Source organism: Oenanthe melanoleuca, chromosome Z (genome assembly GCF_029582105.1).
Source record: "Oenanthe melanoleuca isolate GR-GAL-2019-014 chromosome Z, OMel1.0, whole genome shotgun sequence".
Lineage (NCBI taxonomy): Eukaryota > Metazoa > Chordata > Aves > Passeriformes > Muscicapidae > Oenanthe > Oenanthe melanoleuca.
In genome coordinates, this window is record NC_079362.1 from 76,591,570 (window position 1) to 76,607,909 (window position 16,340).

The window sequence follows — 16,340 nt, forward strand, 5'->3', positions numbered from 1 at the left end:
CTAATTTTCTTTTTGAAACTATCACTCAGAATCATGAATTCCAAGTAACAACTACTTAATCTTTATTTTAAATTCTCCTGGCTAGAGTTTGGAAAACACTGATTTTTCCAGTGTTAAGTCTCAAGGGTCTTCTCCAAGTGTATGGGAAGTGGTACCTGTTAAGCTTTGTGCTGTTGGTCTTTAATGAAAAGAAGCTTCCCTGATTTTGCTGTAGGCTTTGATCCCTCTAGAAATGTTTCTAACATAATTTTGTGCCTAAAAGTGATGGTTTCACAGGACTGAGAAAGGCAAGAACTAGCTTGGGGAGGGACTGCTAAGAGGTCTTGCCCTCCAGCTCTCCACCTTGCAATCAGCAAAAGGCTTTGCCATGTTAATTTTGAGATCAATGATAACAAAAAGGGCTTTAAAAGTTACTGGGCCTATTGGCACTGAAGCTGCTGAGAAACAGGGAAGAGACTGGTGACAAAAGGCACAAGATAGCCAGTACCCCCAGAGCAAGTGTTTCAGGCAGGTGCTCTATTGAAGTTAAGAAACATCCTGCTTTTTTTGTTGATGATAGGTATCTAGGCTTCATGAAAACATACAGACAGCAGCTAATCAAGTATTCACGTTGCTGCTTCCTTTGCTTTAAATTTGTCTTTTCCTTCTAGCTTAAGTGAAACCAAAATTAAAGACTCTATTCCTGTCTTATCTCATGAAAGTCGGTGATATGTAAAAGCTTGGGTTCCATTCCCAAGGAACACACAGATCTCTAACCCCAGCATGGAATTCAGTCTGGAAACAGGCAAATTCCAGAGGGAGGCCGGCCCAAAATGCCGTCCAAACTCCCTATCTAGATTCTGTGCTCCTATCAGTCATATAATGCAAAAATACTTAGGTGTTCTTGAAAGAAACAGGATTCTGCCCCATTTCTTCCCTCTACCAAGAGGATGTTGCCTTTTCTAGCAGCTGGACCATCAGATGGAAGTATTTTAAGGCTTTCTCAGCTTGAAAAGATTCAGTTCAAGATTCTTCTCCTCCACTTGCTAAAAAAGTTGCTCCTGGCTGGGGCAAAATGGCAGTCAAAGAGGGAATTCAGACTCCGAATACCATTAACTCCCCAGTATCAGGTAGGACTGAACCCAGGTCTGTAAGTGTTCTGACTCTGAACTGAGGGGAAAGAATGCTTCAAATACACTTGCTTAGATTTCATGGACATGTATCAAATAAAAAGAAAAAGACTTACTAAAAATATGCACCTTTATTCAAATAAGGTTATCTCTGAACTCCAAGTACCAATTTACATCAGTCAGAAACAAATGTGAAACTGTCAGCTGTTTGAATTTAAAATTAAAAAAAAACAAAAACAGTAGGCATTTTTGGTGTTACAGTAATTGATCCATTGAGAAAGGTCCAGTTTTCTTTCCACAGAAGTTACAAATCAGAGCAGTTAATTTACAAACTGTAAAGCAGGTCATTTAGAAACCGTATTGTGCATTTGACTTGTGAAAGATTCAGGGGCAACCATGTGTTTAATAAACCCCCACCAGTACAATCCCATTTTCTTGTCATTGCCAAATATTTGCACTTATTCACAATTCAAATATAACTTGTTCTCCCCAGTATTGTCCAAATGCATTCCAAGGTGTCTTGTCCCTCTAGCTGTGAAATCTTACTGGATAAGAATCAAACACAGTCACTGTTGAAAGAAACCTAACTGGAGGCTACATTGACTTAAAAATATTCTTAAAATCCTAATTTGTTGCTATCACTCCAAGAACAGACAATTTGATGATGAAATTTTAGCCAGGCAGTTGGGAGTTTTCTTTGGATTCAATGACTTATGGAAGCTCCAAGGCGAGATGACTGTGAAATGGATCACAAAGCAAAGCTACCAGTTTTCTGGTGTTCTATGTTAGACCCTCTGTTCCCTACCACAGAAGTTTACTTATTGCATTGGGAGACACGTCTGATGCAGCAGCTTCCTCCTGAAAACTGTAGGCTTCAAATTTCCCTCCAGACATCACCCCCAACCTGCTCTTCTTTCTAACCAAACAAACAGAAGTATGGGATGCTCCAGCTTTAAATCAAAGGAATGGGTGGGTAAATTCACAGTAACAAAAATCCATTCCAATCTCATCTCATTCCAATGGGCACATCAGAACTGCTCCTCATTCTGGCCAGATATTTATCAAAATACTTTCTGCATAAGGGGTTTTGCAAAGCCTACTGTGAGAGAAGGAGTTCTGTTTGGATATTGCAAGAAGGTCTGCAACTGGAAGGAAACACCATTGTACAATTTCAGAACCACTTAAGAAAATACATTAGGCTCCACTACAAGAGTTACAGTTGTAATAGCTTAGACTCAAGGCACCTGGAAATATTTGCTGGTGTTGAAAGAACTGGAGAGAAATTCCAATGTGTTATTCTGCTTTATCTGAAAAGTTGTTTATTCATTGATTAGCCTGAGGCAGTTGTTCATCTCATTAGTACAGCAAAACCTGCTCAAATTTAGAAATCAATCTATAAAGCTATACCACTTGCAGTATCCTCCATACTGCAGATGTGTTAATTGGTGTGTAGCCAGTGTCATTTTCTTAGTGTAGCACAGACATTCACTTTTTGGACACTGTATTTAAAATAACAAAATATATTGCATAGATTTATCATTTCTCCAAACTGACAGGCACAATACTGAAGTGTTCTTCATTACATTGAATTTGGCAGCATGTTGCACCCCAAGGGAGCAGACTGTAGAAATGCAATAGGAATCGTCACATTCAGATAATTTTTGCAGATTCAGACAAACAAATTAATACTTCTAAGTGAAATATCCTGATGCATTTGTGTATTTTATAGAATTTAGGAAATCACAGAAATATTTATTCTAATTCTACATAAAACTCAAGGACAAAGTTACCACAGATATGTAAACAAGGCAAAATTAATTAATTTCACATTCCTAAGTTGGGCCCTCTGCTTTCTTTCTTCCTGAAGCAAATGTTCACTTGATAAAAAATCAAAATCACATGTGCAGTCTTATGCTTCTGATATCCACGCAGGAATTGACACAAAATACTGGTTCTACAGATTAACAAACATGTCTGAAGCAAGTTTGTGAAGAAATGGGTTAACACTCAATATCTGCAGTTCACAATACTCACCATGTCAGGATTGAAATCAAAGCATCTGTACTTGGTACATGAAAGACACAAGATTACTTTTAAAAAGTAAAAACAAATTCACTCTAAACATATCCTTGACACAATCAGATTGGAAGATGGATAAAGCAATCATCTTTGCAGGAAAAGTTCCACAAATCTCCTATAAAAATGACAGACAGACTTGAAACTATGAAAAAATAAACCAGTCCCACAATATACTTGAAGAAACTACTTTATGACATTTTTTCTCACTGCCCAAAATCAAACTCCAAAACAGGGAGAGAAGCGTTTCTTTGCATGTTCTGTATAATCGTTTTTTTACATCAGGTATCAAGAATCAGGGTCTTAAAGGCCTTTGTGTCCACATAGTAAAAGTATTTAAATAAGAACTAACTAAAATATTCTTATACTGTTAGATCCAAGTGGTAAACAAATACAATATTTATAATAGATTTTTGCCTGCCAAAAAACCAACAAATCCCACAGAAGAACGGTTCTTTGAGGTTTGGGATTTTTTTACCTTCTTTTTCTTTCCTTTTTTTTTAACTGCTATGTCAGGACACTTAGTAGCAAGTTTTCTGCACAAATCATCCATCTGCAATTCACACTCTGAACAAACACCAAGCCTGGGTGTTTCACCTCCTCCTCCAGAATTTTAACAAGAGCAGAGAAATGGGGAGTTTGCCTTTCAGTATTTATGAAAAAGTCAGCTGAAAACACAGACCTAGATAGGGTGCATAGTCTTCCCCCATCCAGCATTTGCTCCCTGTTTTTAGCATAAAGACTTTAAATGAGAACTCATTTTATTTAGCAAAATTCAATAATTTATAATATTGAAGTATATCCAACACTAAAATTTCCCTCATTTACAGAAGTGTAGAATTTTCTGTGCATACAGACTGCTGTTATGTACACACAAATGGAATAGGTCATCAAAAGAACTTTTTGGCTGCTGCTTCTTGCTGGCTCCTGAAAGAAAAGGCAGAAAAGAATTCTTCAAGTCTTTTTAATTTGAAACTAGCTAACTGCTTTAAATGTTCATTTATTTGAGGATTAGATCCTTATCAATAGAGACACAGAGAAAACATAAGCCATATCACAGGAAGAGAACATAATTTTTTCTGTTCACAAAGACATGGGCAGCATCAGTGTAGTTCCAATTTTGCATCAGACACAAAAGGGAAAAAAACCCAAACAACCCCACATTCTGGACACAAGCCAGAAACTATGAAGGAACAAACAAACTGACTTAAAATCCTCCTGAACATTTTCTGAAGCTTCTCAGCATCTGATAGGCCTAAATATCATCTTAGAAAAGGAAACCTATGCAACTAAGCAGGAAAATAATTGACTTTAAGTGGTATTTCCTTTTCCCTCTGGCACAGATCATTAATTTTCTAGGCGGATACAGACACTGTGGATCAACCACAGTGCTGGAATTACAAATGCATCACAAAGAACTGTTTGTCTTGGAAATCACCATTCCAGCTGATGGCAAAAGGATGACCAAGCATGGAGGTAGTCCTTTTCAACAAGGCAAATAGAATTTCAACATGATGACATCACAAGGAGGGGGAAGAGAACAGAAAGACCATCCCAATTAGCTTAGATGAAAAGAAGAAAGGAAAAAAAACCACAACAGTCAGGTTGAAAATTTAAATAGGTCAGGTTCCCACTTGATAGATGGTAGGTGAGTGGGGGTAGAATGAACCGAATTTCGTGATGATAGTTCAACATTTCCAGTGGGTTCTGGGACAGTGGTAAATTCTACATTCTTAGAGGTTTTGAAGACCTGATCAGTTTAAATCCCAAGTGACCCTGTCTGAATTCAGTGTGGACCCCATTTGGAACAGAAGACTGAACTGGAGACCTCCCAAGGTCTCTTTCAATCTGAATGATTGCTTATTTTAACAAGATTAACACAACGATACCATTCCAATGGCATTATCAGTCAGCAGTTCTAAAACCATCTGCCCTACTGTCTTTAAGCCACACAAAACTTACCTATACATGACATAACCAATGAACAACACAGTTTGCACTGCCACAAATATGAAGAAATGCATTGTAGATAAGCAGGATGGAAATGGTGGCAACTCTGGACACTTTTGTTTCTCACTGGATGGCTAAAAATCAAGAAAAGAGCAAACGACATCCCATCAAAAGACTTACAAAACAAGGGCTTTGCAATGTGATGTAAATATCAGAGCACAAACAGAAAATGGAGAGAAATGACAGTACTCTGAGAAAGAATCTTACTCCTCATCTCATTCTCCCCTTCCACCTTTACATTTCTCAGACAAATTGCCTGATGTTAAATTGAGGGTTATATGGGAAAGAATACATAAATATGGTAAATTAATCAAGGACCTTCTATGGATCATAAGCTAATTCAGCTTAATTGCTACCTAGGCTAGACTAAGGTACTCCTGAATGTGAACACAGTAATTTTTTTATATTAAGAAGCCTTAAGCACAGCTTGCCTGAGCTCCCCCTGATTAAAGCTCTCCCTTGTGTGCAGAAGCACCACAGAATCTCCTCTGTATAGAGCTGCTAAGTAGGGGGACAGACACAAAAAAAAAAGCACCCAGAAAACCTAATTGCTTGACCTTGTTTCCACAGGAAATTAGACTAAAAATCATGCTCTTTGTGCAAAACTTCTCATCAAGACCCAGATCATGCAGTTAGGTCAAGGCAGCATAGTTTTAGCGAAGCAGCTTAATGAAGGATTAATTGCTCCCTAAATTGCATGCTGGCTCATCCTAGCTTTTCACTAACAGCCAAAGAAAGCCGTGTTACACTCGTGCTTTACACTCTCAGCACATAAATTACCGTGTTGCGTTGTACTAAATGCTCTATGTCCCTCTTTACTACATGAAGGTGTTCTTTGATGTCATTGAAGTGCTGAGTTGTTTCATAGACTCCTGCAGAGCCAGCATGTTGAGCCCCACTGATGGATCTCAGAGCATCAGTCACAGAACTTCTGAAACAAGACAAATAACAAACCAGCTTTTCTACAAACAGCAGTTATGCAGGACAGCTTTTAGTTCATTAGAATTAGGCTGAAATACATAGCGGCACCAAAAGTTAGCACATTTTACTAGCTTTCGAGAACACCTCTCAAGAAATAATCTTTTAGTCAAACTATGATTTTTTAAAATAGTTAATTGTGCAGACAGTTGCCATTTGTAGAGTGCCCCATCTCTCAGTCATGCTGAGAATAAGAATCAGCAAATATTCCGTTGCCAGACATCTGCTGTGCCTACCTGACTGACAAGGACTATAGAACAAGAGCTCTGTCTGAGGTGCCTGCCAAGGCTTTAGGATCAGCAGAGTTTAATGCAATCTTTGAAGAAACCCAAAAGCAGTTTAAAAAATAAATAAATAAATAAACAAATAAAAGCTGACATGTAAGAAATAAAAACAAGGAAGAGGCTTTAGGGATAAGAAAAGATTTAGATACATCCTTGTTTCGTGATTACCATTTATATGAGGAACTCAATTCCCATATGCATTTTCATAATACTTAATATTGTGTTATTGTGAATTCATTTTGCTTCTACAACAAATGAAATTAAATCCAGAAAAAGCTGAGGTTTCATAACTAATTTGGTTTGAGGTAAACTAGTCAATGAGCAAAAAAAACTTTAATCACTAATCAATATGTTTATATAATTTTCTCCTACTGTGTTGTTTCTTTTGATTTGCAAAGAGGATTATTCTACAGCTAAAATATTTATCATGTGAATGATAATCTCTTTATTATTAACAGAATAGACAATCAAAATGTATGCATTTGGATTTCTTTTTAATTTACTTAAAACTTTCCACTTGGTTCAGATGGGAGTGTACTTCAGTGCTTTCATGGAGCACTCCTAGCTCTCTGCAGACTGGTCAACAATTTTTCATTTACCTGGACTTGCAATTAGTGTTATAATAATATATCTTAGAAGTACATGTATCACTGGAAGGTTTTATCTTAAATAACCTTACACATCCACTGCCTAATAACCACTGACAGTAATTCTGTCTCCACACACCTCACAGTGTTACAACACACGTGGGACACTCACTTGGTTCTTCTCCCTCCTAACAGAACCATCTTTACTTAATGAACAGAAACCTGCACACCCACCTTCCCTCAGACTGACCCAGTCATTGTTAAAAGCAAAATAACTTCCCTTATTAGACATGGGCTGCATCAATGTATAAATTGAATTTATATTGACTTTTGCATTAATAACACCATGCTGACAGTTTCTATTGTAGGAATGTGCAAGATTCTTTGGTAATCAGGTGATTAAGAAATCCACAGTCTTGCCAAGAAAATTACTTGGCCCCTAAGTCCTTCTCCTGTGGGATGACAAGCGATGCACCGAGGGCCTGTTTATTTCTCTCTCTAAATAAAGCATTTCTTTAATCTAAGAAAAGTATTAAGATGCTGTTACGCAAACTCCGAGCTGGTAAGTAGTCACTAAAAGGGCAGACTGCCAATGTTAACAAGAAAATCTAATTTGCTTGCAAGGTATAAAGATTTGTCAAGAATATTAACATAAAAGCTTCTGTGGAAGAACAAGTGCAAAAATGGAAGCACTCTAATCTTCATTCTACAAAAAAACCTGACCTACTTAGATAAATCACAAGAGCAGACCTTAAACTAATACAGGGGGGGAAAAGCACAACTGAAGGAATTGTTTTTCTCCTATTTTTTTTTTTTAAATACAAGGTAAGGAATGTTTTAGCTGCTACAAATGAAGGGCTAAACCAGCTTAAAGCCATTCCTGATTAAGACAGCAGCAGTAAAACATCTTAAAAGAAGTATTGAGACATACCCATCAAACACAAGCATCTTCACAAATCTATTTTAGCAGTATAGCACCTTCAAGATAAGGGCTTTACTTCATTGTTTTCAAAGGAGCTGAACTTACCTGTTGAAGGCAAATTTCATGATAAAAAAAAAAGAGATGGTTTTTAGAAAATTTAATTTTAAAATTTCTTTACAAAATTAGGGTGCTCAGCAATCCTTGGGGCATGCACTGACTTTATTACAGAAACTAAATATATGCAGGGAGTCTTTTCACTAACAACTGACACAAACATCAAGTTTGTGAAACTGAAATAATACACAGGATTTAACAGCAATCATAAAATTCAGAACACATGCATAATATTTGGAAAGTGTTTACCTTATTTCCTTTACTTGTCTAATGACCTCTTCTTGGGTTTTCACAACTGTCTCTATCTCTTGCTGGGAAACCTGGTAGGGGCAAGGGGAGGAAAAAGATCAGCATATCTTGGAAAAAACAAGTGGATCCCACTGCTGAAGTCAGGCTGAGCTCTGAATCACCATGGATTTTATTTACCTGTCCCTGCTGACCTGGAAACCCAGCTCCTCTTTTGGCAATCTCCTCCGTGACTGCAGAGACGTATTTCCTCTGCTCATCCAGAATCATGTCCAGCTGCCTGTTAAGCTGTTTGATTTCCAGATGAATTCGATTCTGCCCCTCAAAGATTTGCCTCAGCTCACGATCACTCACGGTTTCAAAAACATCATCTGCTGCTAAGAGAAAAGCACAGGGGGGGGGGTCTTACACATGTGCACAGTCCTCACAAGTTGAATTGGATCATTCTTCTTGCTCCCTTAATATATCCACATCTATCTACCTTCTCCTACAACTTCGCAATCCCAAAGTCCAAAAGACTCTCTGGCAAAGGGATTCTTTCTTATCAAAGAGAGGCTGAACTGTATCTCAAAAATGCAGATCAAAATAACATATGGCACCTTTAGAACAGTCCTAACTTGCCACTGAGCAATGAAGATGACAACCTTAATTCCGTGTCTAGATGCCCAAAGTACATTCCCAGCGTCATACACAGCTATTAAAATCCACAGAAGTAACAAATGGCTTCCATTATATTGTCAAATAATCAGGCTCTTGTCTGCACAGCATTAAGCAAACATTAAAAAGCTTTTCCATGGTAAGCAGATGTTGAAGGAGACGCACTAGCCCACCTTCAAAAAAGTTTTCTAGGAATGTGCAGAAACAGACCAAAAAGATGTTCTTTAAATAATGAAAAAAGGGCCATGCTTTCTTAATCACCATTTTACAGAGGGATGCTTGACTTTCTCTCCCTTTGGTTGTTCATAATTCCCATCATGTTTCCAGCCATTCATTTTGTTCTCAATCCAGGCACTACCAGAATAACTTTAGAAACAGGAAACACATTACAGTAAAGATTTTTAAATAACGTAAGTAACTTCAGTGGGAGCTTAGCAAGATCAGCCAGAGTATCCCTAGTTCTGAACTAGGAAATCCTGGAAAACAAATTTTTCCTGAACAACTGCAAAATAGCTCAAATAACTTGCCTGGCTGTCCTTGCACATCAGGATGCTCCCTTTGAAATTCTTCCTTCTTCTTATCCAATTCTTGCTGAAAGTGTTCAAACTCTTCTTGATACTTCTCTTTATCCTTCTGAGGGATTTCTGCATCTGGTGTTGGCTTTAAAACATTAGTAGAGGGAAGGGCACATGTGAGATTTTTCTCATGTTCTGCCCAACTCTTAACACAACTGACTGTAGTAAGGCTGTTCAGATTTCAGATGTGAACGTATAACAAAATTACTACAGCACATTGACACATTTAGCTAAAGTGAAAAACCACGCATTCTCATGGAGATCAAATAGAAAATTTTCCCAATAGAAAATTAAAACAACTTTTACAAAGATAAATGCTGTTTAGCAGTACAGAATTATTCTATAAGTAGAGCAAGTTGAAAGTGAGAACAGATATTTGCCCACTTCCAAAAGAAAATGTATTTTGTAGTACAGCATGGTTTGATTTAACATCACGAGTTCTGTTGCTTCAGTGGTGCTTCCAGAATTCTGGTCTTGAGAATATTAATGACAATATTACTGAGACATTACAATACTAATTTAATTTTTCTAAACCAGATGATAGCACAGTTACATGCCAAAATTGTGACACAGTAATGCCACCTGTGACTCAAGAGGAAATACCATAATCTGGTGCTGCACATAAAATAACACGCACAATAAAATATTTTATTAACCATGCATAAAAGTGCTTACTGCTTCCTTCCCAGGCTCAGTCAGCTGGAAGGTCAGAAATGACAGCACATCATGGTCATCTGTATTCAACAAACAGAACAAAACCATCTTACAAATGTCTGTAATTCCCAAGCCAATCTTCCCCTCGCAAAGGATCTTCAAAAAACAGCATCTTCCCAAGAGTGCCGTGGGGAATGAGACTATACAGGGGCTTTGTCAGGAAAACTCGAAAATTCATTAGCTGGAGTCAGGAAAAGGCCAAAGCATATCAGTAATTTGGGACTGCAAGAGGATTAATTATATCATCATGGTCAAAAATTCATAAAATGGATCAACACTAATACTAAAAACCCAATCACCCAACCAAACTCTCCTGCAAGCCTTGCAAGTCACCACAGCACTTGCCATAATTTTTAATATTTCTTACCTGCAAGTCCCCCTGTGGCTGCAGATATTCCAAAGTACCCTTGCGATGGCAACACCATATCTTCCACTTTGGCACAAAATTCATAGTCCTCTTTATCCGGAGTAAAGCCATTATTAATTAATACCTAAAAGTACAAGCACTTATGATTTTCAACACCTTTGTGTTAATTTTTTTGTCAGTGTGCAGTAATGCCCACAAAATACAACTTATTGGGTAACTCATATGGGAAACCAAAAACTATTTATTTTCTGAAAGAGACATTTTTCCAACATTTTACATGAGCATTCTATTTGCAAAAGTCCACATCCTAAGAAGGTTCTGGGCAACACAGACATGATCCACACCAGTCATTCCTTGCGGTTCTGATTCAAAGCTTAGGGAGATTCTGCAAATGCATTCCCAGAGAAAGAGAGAACTGCTAAGTTTAACAGCAACATCTGTGACAGAGGAGTTCCTAGAGGAGGCATGAGGGCCCAGGTGAAAACAGTGCAGTTTTGGAGGCTGAAGTTTAACTTGCATTCAAGAGTGACAGACAACTCTTCCTATTACAACACAGTACAAGGTCTGCCCTCTCCTAGGTACAGTCACGTTTACTTTTAGAGAAACTTCTAAAATGACAGCCCTGCACTTTATGGCTGCTGCCTGTGAATATATGAGCAGAAGGAAGCAGAAGCCAACAAACTCACACTCCACAGCTTTAACAACCTGGCACCACATTAGTATTTTACTCTCCTTACCTAGAAGGATTTCACAATCAACTGAACAGTACTGAAGAAGTCTTAAAGACTCCCTTATACCAGTGGTTCTTAACCTTTAGTCTTCAAAGCCCTACTATTTTTTGGAGGCGAGAAGTCTCAAGGAGAAAATTTAAATCTACTGTTAAATAGTTTTAGTTTTTTAGCCACATTTCGAGAACCTCTGCTTCAAAAATCAGCTACAAAACCCTCTGCAACTCTTAGATCAGCTTAAGAAATACCAAGCTCAGGAGCTGCTCAGTCACCTGTAGCTTAAACAGATCCTGACTTTGGGACACCTCTCCAGATGAGTCGAGAGCAACGGAAGGGTTTGAGCACTTTATGAGTGTGTTGGCATGACTGCCTTCTAGGTCACATTAGAAAAAGCAGCAATACCTGCATTCTAACGCAGCCAAAAGAACCTGTGTAGCATTTAAACACAGCACCTCCTTCCAACCTCTGCTGCCAAGCTCCACATTTCCAACACTGCAATGGATATATTTGTTGCAACTCTGTGAAAACCCAGTCTCACATTTAAGAAGCTAAGGAAGACAAGCAATTCTGTTATTTCAGACTTACAGTCAGTGTTTTTTGGTAGTATGTGATCTTGACTCGCACAGGATAGGGCTTGTTCCGAAAGTCCCTCTGACAGGATGCCAGTGCTTGCGTGGATCCATCACTGTGCAAAAAGAGAACAGCAATAAAACTCTGTATTAGGATTAATCAACTGAGCCAAAAAAGTGTCTGACTCTCACTCAGCAACCTCATCCCAGTTTTTCAATCTGCAAGCTTTTCCAAGGCTGTTCTCTAATCGCACTGAGCTTTCTGCATGCTGTACACAGGACACAATGCAGAGGGAATGCAACCATGGGGAAATCTGTTTTCTAAGATACAGTCTAAGATATAATTTTCAGATATATTCCTGCACCTGGGAACCTAGATGGAAATGAGCTGCAGTGAGTGCACCAATTGAGCTATCCATTGTGCAGTTGATAAACAATCAGAAATCCAAAAAGGTGTCCATTGTGCAGTTGATAAACAATCAGAAATCCAAATTAAGCCAACTAATTATAATAACAGCAATTAGCTTTCAGTTAGTCACTTCTTCCAGTTATTAGCTGTTTGTGGAGGATCCCCACAAGCAATAGTCTGTACTGTACCTATATTTATCTGAGTTCATCCATACCAAAGGGCATATGCCACGTAAATACCCATCACCTGCCAATTTCTCTGCTGTTACTGCAAAAGCAGTGTTTTAACAAATAGAAACCCTCAAATGTAAAAGAAACAACAAAGTTTCATGTGAAAGAAGCCTTTACAATGCTTCTCAAAGGGTTTCATGGAATGTTTCATCATTCAAAAGCAAGCATTCAGCAATAACACTGAAAATAAACTTACTTCTGATGGTCATACAGCAGCTTTCCATTGTTACCTACAACAATCACTCCAGGATTGTTTTTCTAGGGAAAGAAATGGCACACAAATTGATTAGTTTAATTTGAAGGGAATATCAGCAACATCTCTGACAGCCTACTACTAAAATCAGTCTAAAATGTCTAAAAGCAATCCAAAGTTATACAGGGAAAACAAAAGCACCAAATCCGACCTACTATGTATTGTTTAAGTTTAAGTTTCAGGATGGTTCTGGACTGGATAACTGAGAACTGAAAACAGCAACTGTCATCCTCATCTGCTAAAAAATCTTTGCTGCTGAGGTACTCAAGGCAGATTCCTTCCAAGAAAAAGAGCATCTCTGAAGACACACATAGAAATTGATGTTTTCAGCATAAGGGAAACTTGACTATTTTATTTTATCCCTTTGATGTGACAGTAAGAGTAGGTAAAAAAACATCCCATTTTTTTCCTCAACAGGCAGAAAATTTATTTGTCATCTTTGCTGGAAGAGTTTTCTTCCAACCGACCTTTGCATCATTGTCAAACGAATCAAAGAAAATTCCAACACCGTTCCACTTATCAGCTGCCCCGAAAACAGGACCTTCCAAGCCTTGCTCTTCTGTAAACCAGATTGCCTATGAAGAAAGCAAAAAGTGGTAAGTCAAGAAACACTTTTAAAGCACATTTATTTTTCTCAGTTAGATGAAACTGCTCCTACCAATCCATCAGCTCCAATGCGTCCTCTTCCTGTAACTCGAAATGTCACTTCCACTTCCCAGTATTCAAATATTGATTTGTTTTTTGTCCATACTGAGCCTTTCTGGCTTTTCAAGGAGGTTGTTATACGGATCTGATCTGCACTTGGAATGGCATCTAGAAAGGAAACAAAATGTTCTAACTTTCTGTTTAGCCGTGTAAAAGAACAACAGGCAGAGAGAGATTAATTTGCTTGCATTAAACATTTATTTTAGGGATTATTTTATTGAAAAAGCAAGGTCCAAAGAACTCCTCTGTAGAGAGTTTCCTTCCTGTCACCTATAGCATAAAGTCAAGTTAAAAAATTACATTTAAGAATTAAGTAGTAGCAACTAAATTAAAGTGCAACAAAAACCAAAACCGCGGCACAAGTTACTGCAGAGAAACTGTGCGAATGTGGAACTGCAAATGCCAACACGAGGAGGGAGACTCAGGAAGGGCAACAAGGCTTTCGGGGCACAGCGGAACCCTTAACCCAGAGCGCACAGAATCCGCACAAACGTTGTTCAACCAAGACCTATTCGCCAAGGCACGAGCTTTGAGACGAGAAGACCCAACAGTTCTTGTGGCCGCGCGGCCCAGCCCGGCCCGGAGCGCGGCAGCGGTGACACATCAGCACTTGCCGGCAGCGCCACGAGTCCCCTGCGCGGGCCCGCGGCGCCGCAGCAGGAGGCCACAGGTGCCTTCGCCCCGCGGGCCCGGCCACCTCCCGCCCCGCAGCATCTCCTCCGCTGCCACGTGGAGCCCGAGAGGACGGCGGGCACGCACGGCTAGCTTCGCCCCCGGCTTCTCCCCGAGACCCCGCGTCCCCCGACCGGACACTGCTGCCTCAGCCTCGGGAACGCCACTGGCCGGCCCCGCCGCCCCCGCCCGGCACTTACTGCCCGTGTGCACCCAGAACGGCACCGTGCCGTCCGCCTGCACCAGGTGCGGCCCCTTGAAGCTGTACTTGTACTCGAAGCGCCGATGCGGCGCAGCCGCCGCGCCCTCCGTGGCTTGCGCGCCGGAGATCGCTGGGCGGCCGAGGGCGAGTAGAAACGCTAAACGGGCGAGCGGCGCCGCCATGTTGGCCGAGCTGCGGGGCGATGCACAAGGCCAGCGGGGCGGCTCCTGATTGGACGAGCGCGGGGGCGGGAGCGCGCGGGGCGGGGAGAGAGGCGGGGCCGAGGCGAGGGCGGGGAGCGGGGCGGTACCGAGCCGGGCTGAGGGCGGAGCGCGGCCGGCGTGAGGGCGGGGAGCGGGGCGGTACCGAGCCGGGCTGAGGGCGGAGCGCGGTTCGCATCGCGGTTCGCATCGCCGTCCCTCCCGGCGAATTTCCGAGCTGCCTCGGGTGCGAGGGGCCGCGCGCCGTTAGCTGGTGTGCGGGTGCGGCCTCTCGGACAGCTGCGAGCCGCGAGCACAGAATGTCTGCAAGATAAATAATCTGTTCTTTCCCCTCGATATTAGTTTCTTAGGAGAGACCGCACTTCCACGGGCTCTTTTCACTTCATTTGCAGAGTAGTCAGAAGTCCCGCAGGGAAGTGCACGCAGTTCCTCGCAACATGCGAGGCCAACCTTCCGCAGAGGTGAGCAGAGCACACCTCAGGTGACAGACAGGCCCCAGCTGTGACCGGTGCCAGCGGCGGCAGGTGGGGAGAGCCCCCGACACTTCCAAGACGAGAAACGCGGCTGTTTGTCAGTGTGCAGCGTCACAGAGCAGGGACTGGGCTTGGCTCAGAGTTCAATTAAGCACTGACACAACAGTTAAGAGCTTCCTTTTTCATTCTCTCCATTTTCATTTAGCAGCCTGTGTTACAGCCTTATTGGAGAAGAAAGTAATTATCAGGAGTGGTTTGTTTGTTTGTTTCAGTTTCTTTACCCACTTGGATTTTGTTCTACGTTTTTCATACCCATTTGATGCTGACAACCCTTCTTTTCCTCTTAATCTGCGAGTATGAGCAATCTAAAATTCAGTAAGTAGGTTCAGAGCCTGCTAAAGAAGAGGATGATCTTGGAGGCATTCCGAAGAGATTAAGTTCTTTTTCTAAAATGGCACACATTTCCTTCAGCATGAGTGAAAGTAAAACCTTACATTCTCACTTCTTTTTCAGCTACACAAAGGAGTAAGCAAATATATGACCAGATGAGACTTGGCAAGCAAAATGTTTCTGAGATAAATTTTAGAATATCTATATATAAATACATTGAGTGTTCTTGATCAGTTAACACTTTCTTTCTATAGAGAGGAAGTGCTTGATGTTTTGTTTTGTGTAGTGTCTTCCATCCAACAATATTCTAAAACTTCCCTGATTTATAAATCTATTTTGCTTTTTTAGACCATTTATGTGGGAGATGTCAAGAGAATTGGGAGTCTCTTCTTGATAGCTTTCTAGACACAGGAAATTCAAATGTTTTTCTGTCCTTTAAAGATCTAGAAAATAATTTTTGAGGTAAAAGTCTGGAATTACTTCAAGAGGAAAAAATGGTGTGTGCATCAGAGATCCAAATAGAGCAGCAGGATGCACTCTCCTGCCTGCTTCCTGCATTTAATAGTAGCCTCCCAATTGATGCCACACAGTAAGCACAAATCTCTCCTTCAACCTCCAGAGCTCTGAGCATTTGGACACATTAACAAGCCCACACTGGAAAGGCAGAGGAGAAAAAAGGAAAACAAATGAGGCCCCAGTAAGAGAACTCTCCTACAAAGTGTGGGGAGAACCACTGCTTATGCTAGTAAACTTTGGAGATGTCTTGTGTTGAACCTGAGGATTTTGAGCAGAAATGCGAGTGGCCGTGTCTGTATCCAGAGGACCTGTCTGGTCTCCTCCCATCGCAGT

General features: G+C 40.5%; 1 protein-coding gene and 1 long non-coding RNA gene across 5 annotated transcripts in view; both read right to left on the reverse strand.

Annotated features, from left to right (window-relative positions):
* The window catches only part of LOC130265104 (uncharacterized), a 178,310-nt gene that overhangs the window by 141,702 nt on the left and 20,268 nt on the right, over nucleotides 1-16,340 (reverse strand). The gene's annotated exons all lie outside the window — the stretch shown is intronic.
* Nucleotides 1,222-14,638, reverse strand: LMAN1 (lectin, mannose binding 1). Of its 4 annotated transcripts, none has more exons than XM_056513908.1 (13): nucleotides 14,406-14,638; nucleotides 13,487-13,641; nucleotides 13,296-13,403; nucleotides 12,772-12,833; nucleotides 11,953-12,052; nucleotides 10,640-10,763; nucleotides 10,234-10,292; nucleotides 9,511-9,643; nucleotides 8,507-8,703; nucleotides 8,330-8,400; nucleotides 5,976-6,126; nucleotides 5,148-5,269; nucleotides 1,222-4,112 (listed from the first exon to the last, which is right to left on the reverse strand). In XM_056513908.1, exons 1-13 carry the CDS (start codon nucleotides 14,587-14,589, stop codon nucleotides 4,076-4,078), a joined length of 1,503 nt encoding a protein of 500 aa, XP_056369883.1. In that variant the 5' UTR covers nucleotides 14,590-14,638; the 3' UTR covers nucleotides 1,222-4,075. The 4 variants fall into 4 exon arrangements, with proteins under 4 accessions (XP_056369883.1, XP_056369884.1, XP_056369886.1 ...); XM_056513909.1 differs by having other exon boundaries at nucleotides 8,507-8,700; nucleotides 14,406-14,635; XM_056513911.1 differs by having other exon boundaries at nucleotides 5,976-6,123; nucleotides 8,507-8,700; nucleotides 14,406-14,627.

Coding starts and splice junctions, on each gene's coding strand:
- LMAN1 (XM_056513908.1), bottom strand. CDS start 14,589: ATGGCGGCGCCGCTCGCCCGTTTAGCGTTTCTACTCGCCCTCGGCCGC. Junction 13,404..13,486: donor GCATTGGAGCTGATGGATTG/GTAGGAGCAGTT, acceptor CTTTCTTCATAG/GCAATCTGGTTTACAGAAGA. Junction 12,834..13,295: donor CGTTTGACAATGATGCAAAG/GTCGGTTGGAAG, acceptor TTCTTTCCCTAG/AAAAACAATCCTGGAGTGAT.